The sequence below is a fragment of the Lithobates pipiens genome, unplaced genomic scaffold, assembly GCF_037356315.1.
Source record: "Lithobates pipiens isolate NorthernLeopardFrog02 unplaced genomic scaffold, aLitPip1_a1.2 Scaffold_22, whole genome shotgun sequence".
Lineage (NCBI taxonomy): Eukaryota > Metazoa > Chordata > Amphibia > Anura > Ranidae > Lithobates > Lithobates pipiens.
The window spans coordinates 122744560-122757785 of NW_027507784.1; the positions used below are offsets into that span (position 1 = coordinate 122744560).

Consider the following 13226-nt stretch of genomic DNA (forward strand, 5'->3'; position numbering starts at 1 on the left):
AAACAGCGGAGATTCAGCTGCAGGCCCAGGGGAAACTCTAATTTCCTCTCAGGTTGATTTAGGTTGATAGCTTTTCCCTTGTTCTGGAGCAAGATCTTACACTATCAGCTCTCGGAATCTGGCTCCTCCACAGATGAGCAACATGCAGCCTGTCTGTCTAAAGCAGAATTCTCTGTCACAATGATCTATTCCAAAGACAATTGCCACTTCTGAGTTAAACGCTCTTCTGCCTGTATTCCCCCTGACTACTTTCTTGCGTTACAGCCTGAAGTGTCTGGTGCACCTCCATTTGCAGAAAGCAAGAGGAATGCTGATATTTTAGTGGAGTCTGCTAAAGATTTTTCACTGCCAGAATTTAATTTCTTCAGCATCTTGCCACATGGTGGCTACTGTGGACTCTGTAACTAGTGTATTGCAGTGCATACTAGTCTCTGGCTAGCTACACCTAGAGGCTATTCCTAGAAAGTCTTTACTTATTCTTGATTAGGCCAGCTAGAGCCTTATACATTGATTGACCTAACTCCAAGAGTTATTCACCCCTCCTGACAATTTTGATGCCTTTTTACTCTATGCATGTGAAATTTAAAGAGGAGTTCCAGTCTCCCATGAAAAAAATAAGTCAGCAGCTACAAAAACTGTAGCTGCTGACTTTTAAAAAACAGCCACTCACCTGTCCCACGATACAGTGGTGTGCTCATCCCAGTCAGTTTCGTCTGCTTTCTTCTTTCCTCTGCGCCGACATCTTCACTATGGGCACCTAGCTGTGACAGCTTGCGGCTTCACAACCAGGTGCTCACTGTGCATGCGAGAGGAGAACTTCCACTCTGATTGCCTAGGCAGTTCAGAAAGGAAGTGGGAGCGGGTACTGGTCAAAATCGGGTATCTGCTGCGCGCGCCGCTCCCCCCCCCCCCCCCCCCAAAGGTGCCAATTCTTTAACATGAGTGTCCTTAGAGCGGAACTTCCCCTTTTGGGTGGAGCTCTGTTTTAATTAAGATAACAAACCTTTATTGATGACAAGCAAGAGATTGCAGCTAAATGTATCCTGCTTAATACAAAGTACAGGATAGCATTTATGGTTATGTACAACTGAATTAAACATAAAAACAAAAACAACACCCTGGTGACATTTAGAAATACAAAGAAAAGCATAAGATGATAAATATGGCCTGCACAATTGGGCCTAAGACTGGCAGTACTAGGGGGGTATGTCCCCAAGTAATCAGAGAAGCATTCCCTCCCTGCCCCAATAAGGGTTCACAACAAACACATTTGTATAACTGTACTGATCACCGCGAGTGGGTCTAGATCAGTGATGGCGAACCTTGGCACCCCAGATGTTTTGGAACTACATTTCCCATGATGCTCATGCACTCTGCAGTGTAGTTGAGCATCATGGGAAATGTATTTCCAAAACATCTGGGGTGCCAAGGTTTGCCATCACTGGTCTAGATCTTCAGGACTTTAAGAACAGGTGTCTACAGTTTGCAACCAATGATCCAAAATTTTGTTATATTTGGTAGAGCAGCCTCTGCACATATATTCATCTATTAAGAGGGAGAGAATTATTATTGTCAGCTATCCACTCTTCCAATGTAAGGGGAAGAGGCTGTATCCAGTGATGGGCTACCAATTTATTGGCACTAAACAAAGAAATTTGGCAAAATCAGAATCGGGGAATATTCCCAATATGCACATGCAAACGCATTATCTAGGAGACGTTCTGCCACTCTACTACTTGGCCAAGTTCTTCCTGTTAATGCCAAGACTGAACCTGTACACTGCAAACCCCAAGAGCTGCAAATTCCATATATTGGCTTGTAGTACAGGACACGGGTCCCTCCCTCCCCTCTTGCTCTGTGATGTCTTGCTAAATAACTAGCGCCCCATGGAGTGTACAGGGTAATATGGGTACACTAAGGTGTGGTTCCCAGCAAATCTTTTGCCAGTGTCCAGTCACCTGAAGGTATCCATATATAACCTGTGGTCTAAGAATCAATTCCTGTGTTCTTCCTGGGTCAAATTTAGGTGTTAGTGGAAGCTTAAATGAAAGACCTAGAAATAGGTTTCCTGGAGATAGTCTGCTAATGCCATGTGCATAAACATTCATTTACTGCAAAGATTAACTATAATATGCCTTATATGTTTGAATCTTATGGAGACTTACAAATTGCAGAATTTGATTACTATTGACAGTAGTCACCCTGGAAATGTTACCATAAAATGGACAATCCCTGACACAAAGATTTTGTTACATTACTGCTGTAGCGTTGCACAAATCAGAAAATTGAATGTGATTAATATTATAATTTTGTTTCTGGCAAAATAATGTATTTTCAATACCATATATATTATTTTCTTTAATTCTTTAATTTGACCTTTTGTGTACAGTACAAAACCAGCAAAGAGGGATGTACCATGGGGGTTACCGTGTCTCAGTCAGCCATGTTGGCTCATTGCCATGCCCTAACACAGGCTTGTGGTTATTCAGAAGGTAAGTGTGACAAATGGGATCATCCTAAATTGGTGAAACAGTGTCTTTTAGTTTTAGCTGTATTTGGTGTTTTTCTTGTGCAGCTAATGTTGTAAACGGGACAGCCTTATGCCTGCTACACACAATGAGATTATCAGATGAATGATCTTGTTTTTTTTTTTTTTTTGTATGCTAATCTCATATGGAAAATTAGGAGTTTATTAAAGTTACAAAAATTCTCATATGACAGAATAACAATTCTGAAGTGATGTAATGTGATTTAGTGGATTTGTATTGTATTTTTCACTTACAACAGTACTGATTAAACAAGCATCGAACGACCTGGTACTGTATGAGAGAAATTTGCGTGCTTATCCCCTTTGGATAATATCAAATGAACTGTCGCCATCAGCTCTCAAAAGCTGTGTACTACCAATCTACCGATTTTCGTACAATTTTCCTTTATAGAGATAGATCATTAACACGTTTTGCCAATTGTGAACAGTTAAAATGGTGCTAAAGTTTTTTTTTACTTTCAATGCATTATATACATGAAGATAAAAAAACCTTTGTGCAGCTTCCCCCCCACCCCCCCCCGGCCAAAAAAATAAATAGTACATAATAAATAAGTATAGACACATCCTGTTTAAAAATGTAGATGATATTTACATAGCTTTTGTTATTTTCTTCTAGCGGAAACATTGATTAATGTTCTGGACTTTAAAAGAGATGCTGGCCTGTGGCATGGAGTGCTTACTGTGAGTGTCTGTTTTCTGCAGGACATACATACATGCATGCATACATGCATACATACATATCATGTAATGTTCCTGTTAGAATCTCAATAATGAATTAATATGTTTATTATGTCTTGCAGAGTGTTATGAATCGCATGCATGTAGTCAGCATCCCATATGCACTGATGAAGGTGAATCCATTGTCTTGGATTCAAAAGGTCAGCTCTTATAAAGGTAAATTACCTGTAATTTCTGGAAATTTCTGTCAAATGGTGAAGACATAATTTGAATATTACTTGTTTTTGATTGTTGTATAAATGTCAGATATATGTATGATTGTTTCTCTATACTGTCTTGCCTTGGGTATTTTTTATTGTGAATTCTTAAATACATTTTATTAGACCTTTTAAATATGTCCACATTTGCATTAAGCTATTAAAGTAGAACTATAGGCAAAACTTTTTTTTTTTTTTTTTTCATTTTGGATAGAGCAAGAGAGGGTTTTAACCCCTGTCAGTTTTTTTTCACCATCTGTGTCCCATTGCAGAAATTTTCATTCACTTGCTGTCCCATAGCCAAACAGGAAGTGAGAAAAAAATCCCTGTAAATTAAGGGAATTCCTTGGACACCCAGGTCACCAGAACTAGTGTCCCCATTGGAAGATTTTCCCACTATCACTTTTCTGGACACAACCCAAAATTGGTAATTTCTTTTACTTTAACTTTCGATTAATAATGGTAAACAAGACAAATGGAGAGGGAGAATCTCCCTAACGGGGTCACAGACAGCAATAAAAACTGACAGATGTTCTAATTCCTCTCCACTCTATCCAAAACGAAAAAAAAATAAAAATGTGCCTTTAAAGTGTTTGTAAACTCACTAGAGTGACTTTACATGTATGCTGCCATTAATAAAAGTGTAAGTGTTTGTTAGAAATTAATAGGGGAAATACCTTTTCTGACACTGCAGCTGTGCGGTCACATGATCCCCCTGTGCTGGCCAGCCTTGATCTTTGCAGAGAAGTGGGAGGGCCCACGATTCCCCTCTGCTTGCTGACTTATGTCACACGGAAATCTCCACCCCTCCTGCTTCTCTCCATAGAGAGAGGCTGGCCAGCACAGGGGAATCATGTGATCGCACGGCTGCAGTGTCAGAAAAGGTATTTCCCCTGTTCATTTCTAACAAACACTTATGCCCTGTACACACGGTCAGACTTTCCGACGGAAGATGTGTGATCGGATCGTGTGTGGGCTCCATCCTTTTTCCGTCTGAATTTCCGACACGCAAATTTGAGAGCAGGAGCTAAAATTTTCCGACAACAAAATCCGATCATTTCAATTCCGATTGTGTGTAGACAATTCCGACGGACAAAGTGCTACGCATGCTCAGAATAAATTACGAGACAAAAGTCCCGCCTTACCGCATTCTGAACGATCTGATTTTCTGACAACTTTGTTCAACCACGTGTATGCAAGACAAGTTTGGGCCAAATCCGTCAGAAAAAAATCCAACGGATTTTGTCATCGGAATGTCCGACCGTGTGTACAGGGCATTACACTTTAATGGCAGCATACCTGCATAGGATTCCTTTCCTATGTGCTGCATTATGCAGCTGAATAGAGGTGGGAGGGGCGGGGAGGAAAGCAATTTCATGATGACAGGGAGGAAGAGGGAAGAGACTGTCAGAGGAGAGAGCAGGGCTGTGGATGACGGAGGCACATACTGACTCCGGTGTCAGGGCTCAGCAGCCATGATAAATCTGAGTCCGTGTACAGGGGGAAGGTAGAAACTGGCAGAATCAGACTGGTATTACAGGTGATACCTGGGGCCAAGTGAAGCAGCACAAGCACTGTAGGCCTCCTTGCCCACCTCTTCCTTCTTTCTAGGTCACCTTATTCTCTGTTGGTACAACTTTAGTAGACTTGGCCCTGTATCGTGTATATATGCCTGGACATGTTACAATGGCATCTGACATCTATTCCTGATGCTTAAAACGGGAAATTAAATGTGAGGAATGGATTTTACTGGTACCACTCTAGATACACTACAATCATGATTTTAAAAACAATCAACTGGTTAAAATCCATTCCTCACATTTAATTTCCTTTTTTGACCTATATACTTTTGGATGTGGTACCATGTTTGTTTCAATTTTACTATAAGGCACCGATCTTGTATATTCCTGATGCCTGGTGCAGGACAAATGGATCTCTAAAGGAAAACACTAAGCAAAGTCTGGCCTTGAACTGTAAAGCAATAAAATGTATGGATTTCTACCCATTCATTAGTACTATTTAGCTGCATGGGTCTGTCAGCATTATGACATATGTGATGATTGTTGCACAGGAACTAGATTTTCAGTACTTTCCAGTCAATTCTAGTGCTTGACCAGTCAAATATTTAATTCAAAGTGATTTTTCACTTATTCGAAATATATAACCATATATGGTAGCTGCTATCCTATTAAAACAACCATAGATCCTATCAGTAATGCAGATACTGTTTTTCCCCAAAGTGATTTAACATCTTCAGAACTGCAGCTGGAGCATCCTTCCTCTCTTTATGTAATTATAACCATAAATAGGGGTGCAGCTCTTATACCACTGCTGATCAGCTTTTTATAACGGCTACATTAGGCTGATTGGCATAAGTGCAGATAGAGCGACCCCTGGTGGTTCTATGTTAATACAAGTGGGAAAGTATTTTTCACATGATAGCCTAAAAGGGACAAACCTCTTTAAGCTCCTATACACCTTTCCTACTTAGAGTTTTTGTTGAAGGTTGTAGCCACCCAATTCCTGTTTTTAACTACTTCACCTCTCACACCTGTTAACCCTCTGTGGTCCAGCACAAATTCTACAATTCTGCTATGGACTGGTTTATTTGGCGATATTTTTTTCATTACTTAAGAGAACAAAAGAATATATATATTGTTGTTTTAAGGACAAGCCAGGCCCTTTTTTTGTAATTATATTCTTACAACAATGATTTTGTTTCACAATCCTCAGACAATTAACCGTAACAAAACTAAACTTTTGACCAGTGTTTAAAAATAGTTTTATTTTTGCAGATAAGATGCACACATTTTATTCTGTAATTTGCCTTGTTTACTGTGCCCTGTGACTATAAATTATGTGTCTGGCACTAGGCATTAAAAGGTTATTTACAAATGAATTAAAGTGGGGTGGTTTTTCAATTGTGCGTTGTTTTTTTTAAAATATGAAACCTGTAAAAAGGTTAGTGAACAAAACAAGTAAAAACAAGAGTTTATATATTAATGGTTAGTAAAATAGAAACAAAAAAATAAATCAGCAGGAAAATAATATTTTAATGGATAAGGAGAATAAGGAGCTACAGTGAGGGGAAAAAAGTATTTGATCCCCTGATGATTTTGTATGTTTGCCCACTGGCAAAGAAATGCGCATTTCAAAAAAGCTATAAATTGATTTACATTTTAATGAGTGAAATAAGTATCTGATCCCCTGTTAATCAGCAACATTTCTGGCTCCCATGTGTCTTCTATACAGGTAAGGAGCTGAGATTAGGAGCACTCTCTTTAAGGGAGTGCTCCTAATCTCAGCTTGTTACCTGTATAAAAGATACTTGTTCACAGAAGCAATCAGTTAATAAGATTCCAATCTCTTCACCATGGCCAAGACCAAAGAGCTGTCCAAGGATGTCGGGGACAAGATTGTAGAACTACACAAGGATGGAATGGGCTACACGACCATCGCCAAACAGCTTGGTGAAAGGGTGACAACAGTTGTTACGATTATTCACAGATGGAAGAAACACAATATAACAGTGAATCTCCCTAGGTCTGGGGCTCCATGCAAGATCTCACCTTCGGCCCAGAACTGCACGGGAGAATCTTGTCAATGATCTCAAGGCAGCTGGGACCATAGTCCCCAAGAAAACAATTGGTAACACACTATGTTGTAAAGGCTGAAATCCTGCAGCACCCACAAGATCCCCCTGCTCAAAAAAAGGATATGTACAGGCCCGTCTGAAGTTAGTTAATGAACATATGAATGATTCAGAGGAGAACTGGGTGAAAGTGTTGTGGTTAGATGAGACCAAAATTTAGCTCTTTCGCATCAACTCAACTCACCGTGTTTGGTGGAGGAATGCTGCCTATGACCCCAAGAACACCATCCCGGACAGGATGATTCTGCTGGGCAATACGGAGTGATCCCTGAGGGGAAACGATGGATACCATTGTTCACTTTGGGAAGTTCTCCGGTCTAAAAATTAACTGGACCAAATTTGCATTGATGCCAATAGATGATGAACGAATGCAGCATGGGGACCTAGTGGGGGATTTGCCAATAGCTACCTATTTTAAATATCTGGAGATATGGGTGACCCCGCGAATCAGGGAATACAGTCAACTTAATATCTCTCCTCTTCTGGTCAGATTTTGATCACGTGTTAAGACTTGGAACACTTTGTGTATGTCAGTTGCAGGCAAAGTGAATCTTATTAAAATGATTCTTATGCCCCAACTGCTATACATGCTCCATAATTCTCCGGTGGTAATCCCGCTAAAACGTTTAGGATAGTAAGCTCTATATTTCGTGAGTTGATTTGGAAAAACCGGGCCCCTAGGATAAAATTGGAGCATCTACAACGTCCTAAGGACAATGGGGGCCTTGCATTACCAAATCCCTGGCTGTACTATCTAGCATTGCAATTGCAACATCTGCTAGACACCGTGGTAGCGGAGGGAGAACAGACAAATGGTATCCCCAGTGCTTCCGAGAGTATTATGCTCCATGAGGTGGGTGGAAATTCCATTCCAACTGCCCTTGAGGCATTAGCTTTTGGAAAACCCCAAAAAAGCTTCCCTACGTATAACTTAATAAAGAATATATGGAACAAATCCAGATATCTTCAGGGGGTGACAGGCATTAATGAGTTCAGTCCTATTCGATCTAATGAATCCTATCCTGAACTGGCCAAACTACAACATGCAGGCTGGTGGAAAAATATGGCATTATATATCTGAGACAAATTACTCATAATTGTGAATTGCTGACCTTTTAAAATCTGAGGGAGATGTATAAGCTACCAACATTTATGCATTTCTATTACATGCAACTCAGACGTGCATTCAAGGCCCAGACTAGCCTCTGAGTGGCATATGGATTCCATACCCCTCTTCTTTCAGCTTAAGGCAGCGGAGACCTCCAAGGGATTTATCTCCCAAAGTTATAGTACACTGCTCCGCCAATACCTTATAAAGCACCCCCTGATGATAAAAAGGAAGTGGAAACTGGATATAGGCCCCCTAGATGAGGACTAGTTGGAGGAGGCTCTACAGACAGTGACCACATGCTCTTTGAATGTGACACAAAGGCTGCCACAACTATACACTCTCTTGAGAGTCTACTCCACACCCCATAGGCTACATAATATGGGATTGCTACCCAAACCAACATGTACTAGATGCAAACGGGACAATGGGGAACCTGATACACGTGTCGCGTCGCTGCCCCCAAATACCCGTATACTGGAAGGGGGTGATTGATACCCTGAACACAGTGTTTCAGGTGTCAGTCCCATTGGATCCCAAGTACAGTCTGTTGAATCTTCTGGATGAGCTTGAATGGGAACATCACCCTAGAGAAGCCCTCATGAGGTCCCTTTTTTTTGGGGCCGCAAACTACATTGGAAGTCTGACTCCCCTCCCACGGTCAAAGAAGGGATTACTGCAGTAGGAAATTCATTGAGAATGGAAAAAGTTATTTACCAGCATAGGGGGTGCTCTGGAAAATTTGAGAAGTTATGGGACCCATGGTTGGGGACACCAGGAGGACCTGATCATGTGCCGATTTTTTAGATTAAATGCGGAATAATGCAGATAACCTAATACCACGTACACATGATCGGAATTCTCGTTGGAAAAAGCTCTGACGGTTTTCCCGTCGGAATTCCGATGGAATTCTGCTCAAACTGTCTTGCCTACACACGTTCACACCAAATTCCGACCGCAAAGAACACGCACGACGGGAAGTTCAATACCTAGTAGCCAATAGCTTACATCTCGTAGTTGAATCTGAGCATGCTTGAGTTTTTGCGCGTAGAAATTGCATACACACGATCAGAATTTCCAATAGAACGTTTTTTCATCGGGAAAATTGAGTACATGCTATCAAATTTTTGCTAACCGGAATTTGGGCAGCTAATTTGCGATTGAGCATACACACGGTCACATTTTCCGATGAAAAGCTCTCATCTGTCTTTTGCTGGCTGAAATTCCGATTGTGTGTATGCGGCATAATGAATAACTCATTGATTATGGGTAGAAGGCAAAGTCACTCATATTCCAGTTGTAAGGTGAAATGGGCTCTGGTTTTAGGATGTGAGATCTATGATGATGGTGGCTATGGTGAATACGTAATGTTCCCAATGTATATTGGATTGTATATAACTGCTGTATATGGACTACTCTTAATCTTTGGACTGTATGTACTCAATTTAAAATAAAGACTGTTTTTGGATTGAAAAAAAAGAAAAAAAAAGCTGAACACCAGATAGAAAAAAAAAAAAGAACACAGTCCCCACCGTCAAACATAGAGATGGAAACATTATGCTTTTGGGGGTGTTTTTCTGCTAAGAGGACAGGACAACTTCACGGCATCAAAGGAACGATGGACAGGGCCATGTTAAAAATGGGTCGTGGGGTTAGGTTTTGCGAAAGGGTCAAATACTTATTCAACTCGTTAAAAGGCAAATCAATTTATAACTTTTTTGAAATGTGTTTTTCTGCATTTGTTTGGTTGTTGTTCTGTCTCTCACTGTTAAAATAAAACTACTTTTAAAATTATAGACTGATCATGTCTTTGTCAGTGGGCAAAAATACAAAATCAGCAGGGAATCAAAACCTTTTTTCCCTCACTGTAATTCGGGCTGATTTAAAGTAAACTAAGATGTTAAACTGAGAAACATTTTTCCTTGTCAGCTTGCTTTAACTGACATCATCTGCAGATCGTTTATCCCTTTTGATCTGCAGATGAATGAACAGAAAAGATAAAATTGTATCCTTTTGTATAGCATCTCAGTAGGTTTTGATAAACATTGTCAGACTGCTTTTTTTTTTTTTTTTCAACAGCGGCAGCTTCTCAGACCTTCTCTGTGTACACAACAGTATGGCTGTGTACGGGGAGAGAGGAGCACAGCAAAAAGTATTTGGACGTGCTACATATGCCCCGTGTGCAATAATGACCTTTTTTGGGCGTGTGTAGCACTTCCAAAGCTTGGAATTAGAAACCTGTAATTATATTCAAAATGAGCATAATTTTTGTAATTCATTTTACTGAACAATAACTAGTATAATGCTTGAATGCTTTCTATCTAATAAATTTAAAATTTAGCTGCATGTAGTTGCCTTTTGTGGAGATGTTAATTAGAAGCAATAGCCAAAAGTTATTCAACTATTCATAACTGAATTAATTTTAAAGCTGAATTGCGTAAAAAATTTCAAGTTGTTGATGCATATGTTATAGTTTCTAGAGAAAATAAAATTTTAAATATGAAGGTCATATTGTGAGTGTGGTATAGTTAATATAACACATAGGGGAATTTTTGTCCCATATAAACAAAACTACCAGTTTTTTTTCTGCTCCCTGTTGCCTTACCTATAACAAAAGTTGTACATGTATATATACACATGTCAAATATCACAATGTCTGTACAGGATGTGATTGTTATTTGTAACTCTATTCGCATAAAGCAAGTTCTTTGCTTGAAGGTCTGGTATGGTGGTACTTTAAATAAGAGCAGGTAGATTATACTATTTTGAATATTGCATTTGATAAAGCCATAATAACGTAAATTGTGTTGGGTGTTGAGGCATGTTTTTTTTTTTTTCTTTATCTGCAGCTCGTGTTGCACTAGTGAAATCTAGAGACATGCACTGGTCACTTCTGGCACAGAGAGACCAACGGGATGTAAGCCTCGGTTCCCTGCGAATGTTGATTGTGGCTGATGGTGCAAATCCATGTAAGATTTTTAAGAGTTGCTACAGAGTCTCTTTATCCACATTCTTTACAACTGCTATTGTAAGGTTTAATGAACATGCCACATTAAAGGCTGTCTGTGTTTACAGGGTCTATCTCATCATGTGATGCCTTTCTTAACGTCTTCCAGTCTCGTGGTCTAAGGCCTGAAGTTATTTCTCCATGTGCCACCTCATTGGAGGCACTCACTGTATCCATGCGCAGGTGAATAATGCTAAAGATAACTTTTGGTCATCTAATGTAAGGTCTCCAAATCTTCCACTTGCTTCCTTTCCATCTCTCGTTCTTTTGGCACCAAACTACAGGGTAGCTGGCCACTTTAAACAAGTCATAGTTATTTAGATTATTTTACAGGATTTATATAGCGCCGCCAGTGTACACAGTGATTTACAATAAAGGGCAGACAGTACAATTACAATACAATTTTATACAGTAGGAATCAGAGAGCCCTGCTCAGTAGAGCTTACAATCTAAGGGCACTTTTACACTGAGCCGGTGGTAGCGGTAAAGCAACGCTAACTTTAGCGGTGCTTTACCAATGTTTAAGCGGTGCTCCCCCCCCCCCGAAGGGTTTAAGAAGGGGTTACTAGCGCCGCTGCTGAAGTGCTTTGCAGGTGCTTCAGCAGCACTGCTCATTGATTTCAATGGGCAGGGCATTTTAGGAGCGCTCCTAAATCACCCCAGAGATGCTGCTTGCAGGACTTTTTGTTTGTTTTGTTTAATGTCCCGCAAGCGCACTGCTCCAGTATAAAAGCACTCGCGCAATAGTGCCATTTACAATTTGTGCCAGGAGGATAGGTGCTGTCAGAAGATCGGTATAGCATAGTGCTGCACAGAAAAACTGCTGGTTCACTGTACACTGCACCAGCCATTAAAATTTCCCCTGTACAACTCTGCTGTAGAGGACCTTTTGCTTGGTATTCTCTGCCTAATTGTACGTTTTACAACCAAGAGGCAGTAAAGGAACTGGCAATTTCCCCCCTAGAGGCAGGGACCCAAACACTGGTGCAAGTGCTGTGACCCATATCGGCCTAAACTAAGGAAAAGAGGAAATAAATCGTTTTTTTAATATATATATTTGGGGGATATTTATTACAGCAAAAAGTAAAAAATAATACGTTGTTTTCAAAATTGTCACTCTTTTTTTGTTTATAGTATAAAAAATAAAAACCGCAGAGGTGACCAAATACCACCAAAAGAAAGCTCTATTTATGGGGAAAAAAAGGACGTCAATTTTGTTTGGGTGCAGCATCGCACGACCACGCAATTGTCAGTTATAGCGACGCAGTGCAGAATCGCAAAAAGTGCTCTGGTCAGGAAGGGGGTAAAATCTTCCGGGGCTGAAGCGGTTAAGAAAAATATTTTGGCCCTGACAATAAACTAAAGAAAGAGAAAATGATACTGGACCACTGCAATCCTCCTTTTTTTTTTTTTTTTTTTTTTATGTAGAGACAGAGCTAGTTAACAGTACATTTCGTGGGGAACTTAATCACATGTCCTTGTTCTTTCCTTGTATTTTGTTCTCAGGCCCCCAGATATGGGTGGAGTTCCTCCTGGAAAGGCAGTATTATCCATGAATGGACTCAGCTATGGTGCCATTCGAGCAGACACTGAGGAGAAGCTTTCTGTGCTCACTGTACAGGATGTGGGACAAGTGATGCCTGGAGGTACTAGGATTACCTTTGAATGAAATTATGGGCAATCACATTGCATTGGGTTTTGTAATATCTTAATAGATTTCATAGTTCATTCTACTAATAAAATACCCTTTTGTCTCCCCATAGCCAGCATGTGTGTTGTGAAGGCGGAAGGTGTTCCATATCTATGTAAAACAGATGAAGTTGGAGAGTTGTGTATGTCCTCCAGCTCTACGGGCACTGCATACTATGGACTCCATGGGATCACAAAAAATATATTCGAGGTAAGTTATATGATTAAGAAGCGTGGAAGTTGAATAAAGTAGAGAAGGGTGTGGCTGATTAGATGAAAGTTTTATT

The 13226-nt window shown here is 40.2% G+C and overlaps 1 protein-coding gene across 9 annotated transcripts in view; it reads left to right on the forward strand.

The window, feature by feature from the left end:
- DIP2A (disco interacting protein 2 homolog A) overlaps positions 1 to 13226 on the forward strand; it is a 149319-nt gene that overhangs the window by 103139 nt on the left and 32954 nt on the right. For all 9 annotated transcript variants that reach the window (XM_077448193.1, XM_077448185.1, XM_077448186.1 and 6 more), the window contains 7 exons: positions 2390 to 2492; positions 3165 to 3229; positions 3349 to 3442; positions 11093 to 11212; positions 11319 to 11433; positions 12757 to 12896; positions 13014 to 13150. In XM_077448193.1, coding sequence (XP_077304319.1) covers positions 2390 to 2492; positions 3165 to 3229; positions 3349 to 3442; positions 11093 to 11212; positions 11319 to 11433; positions 12757 to 12896; positions 13014 to 13150 — 774 coding nt within the window. The remainder of the gene's footprint in view (positions 1 to 2389; positions 2493 to 3164; positions 3230 to 3348; positions 3443 to 11092; positions 11213 to 11318; positions 11434 to 12756; positions 12897 to 13013; positions 13151 to 13226) is intronic.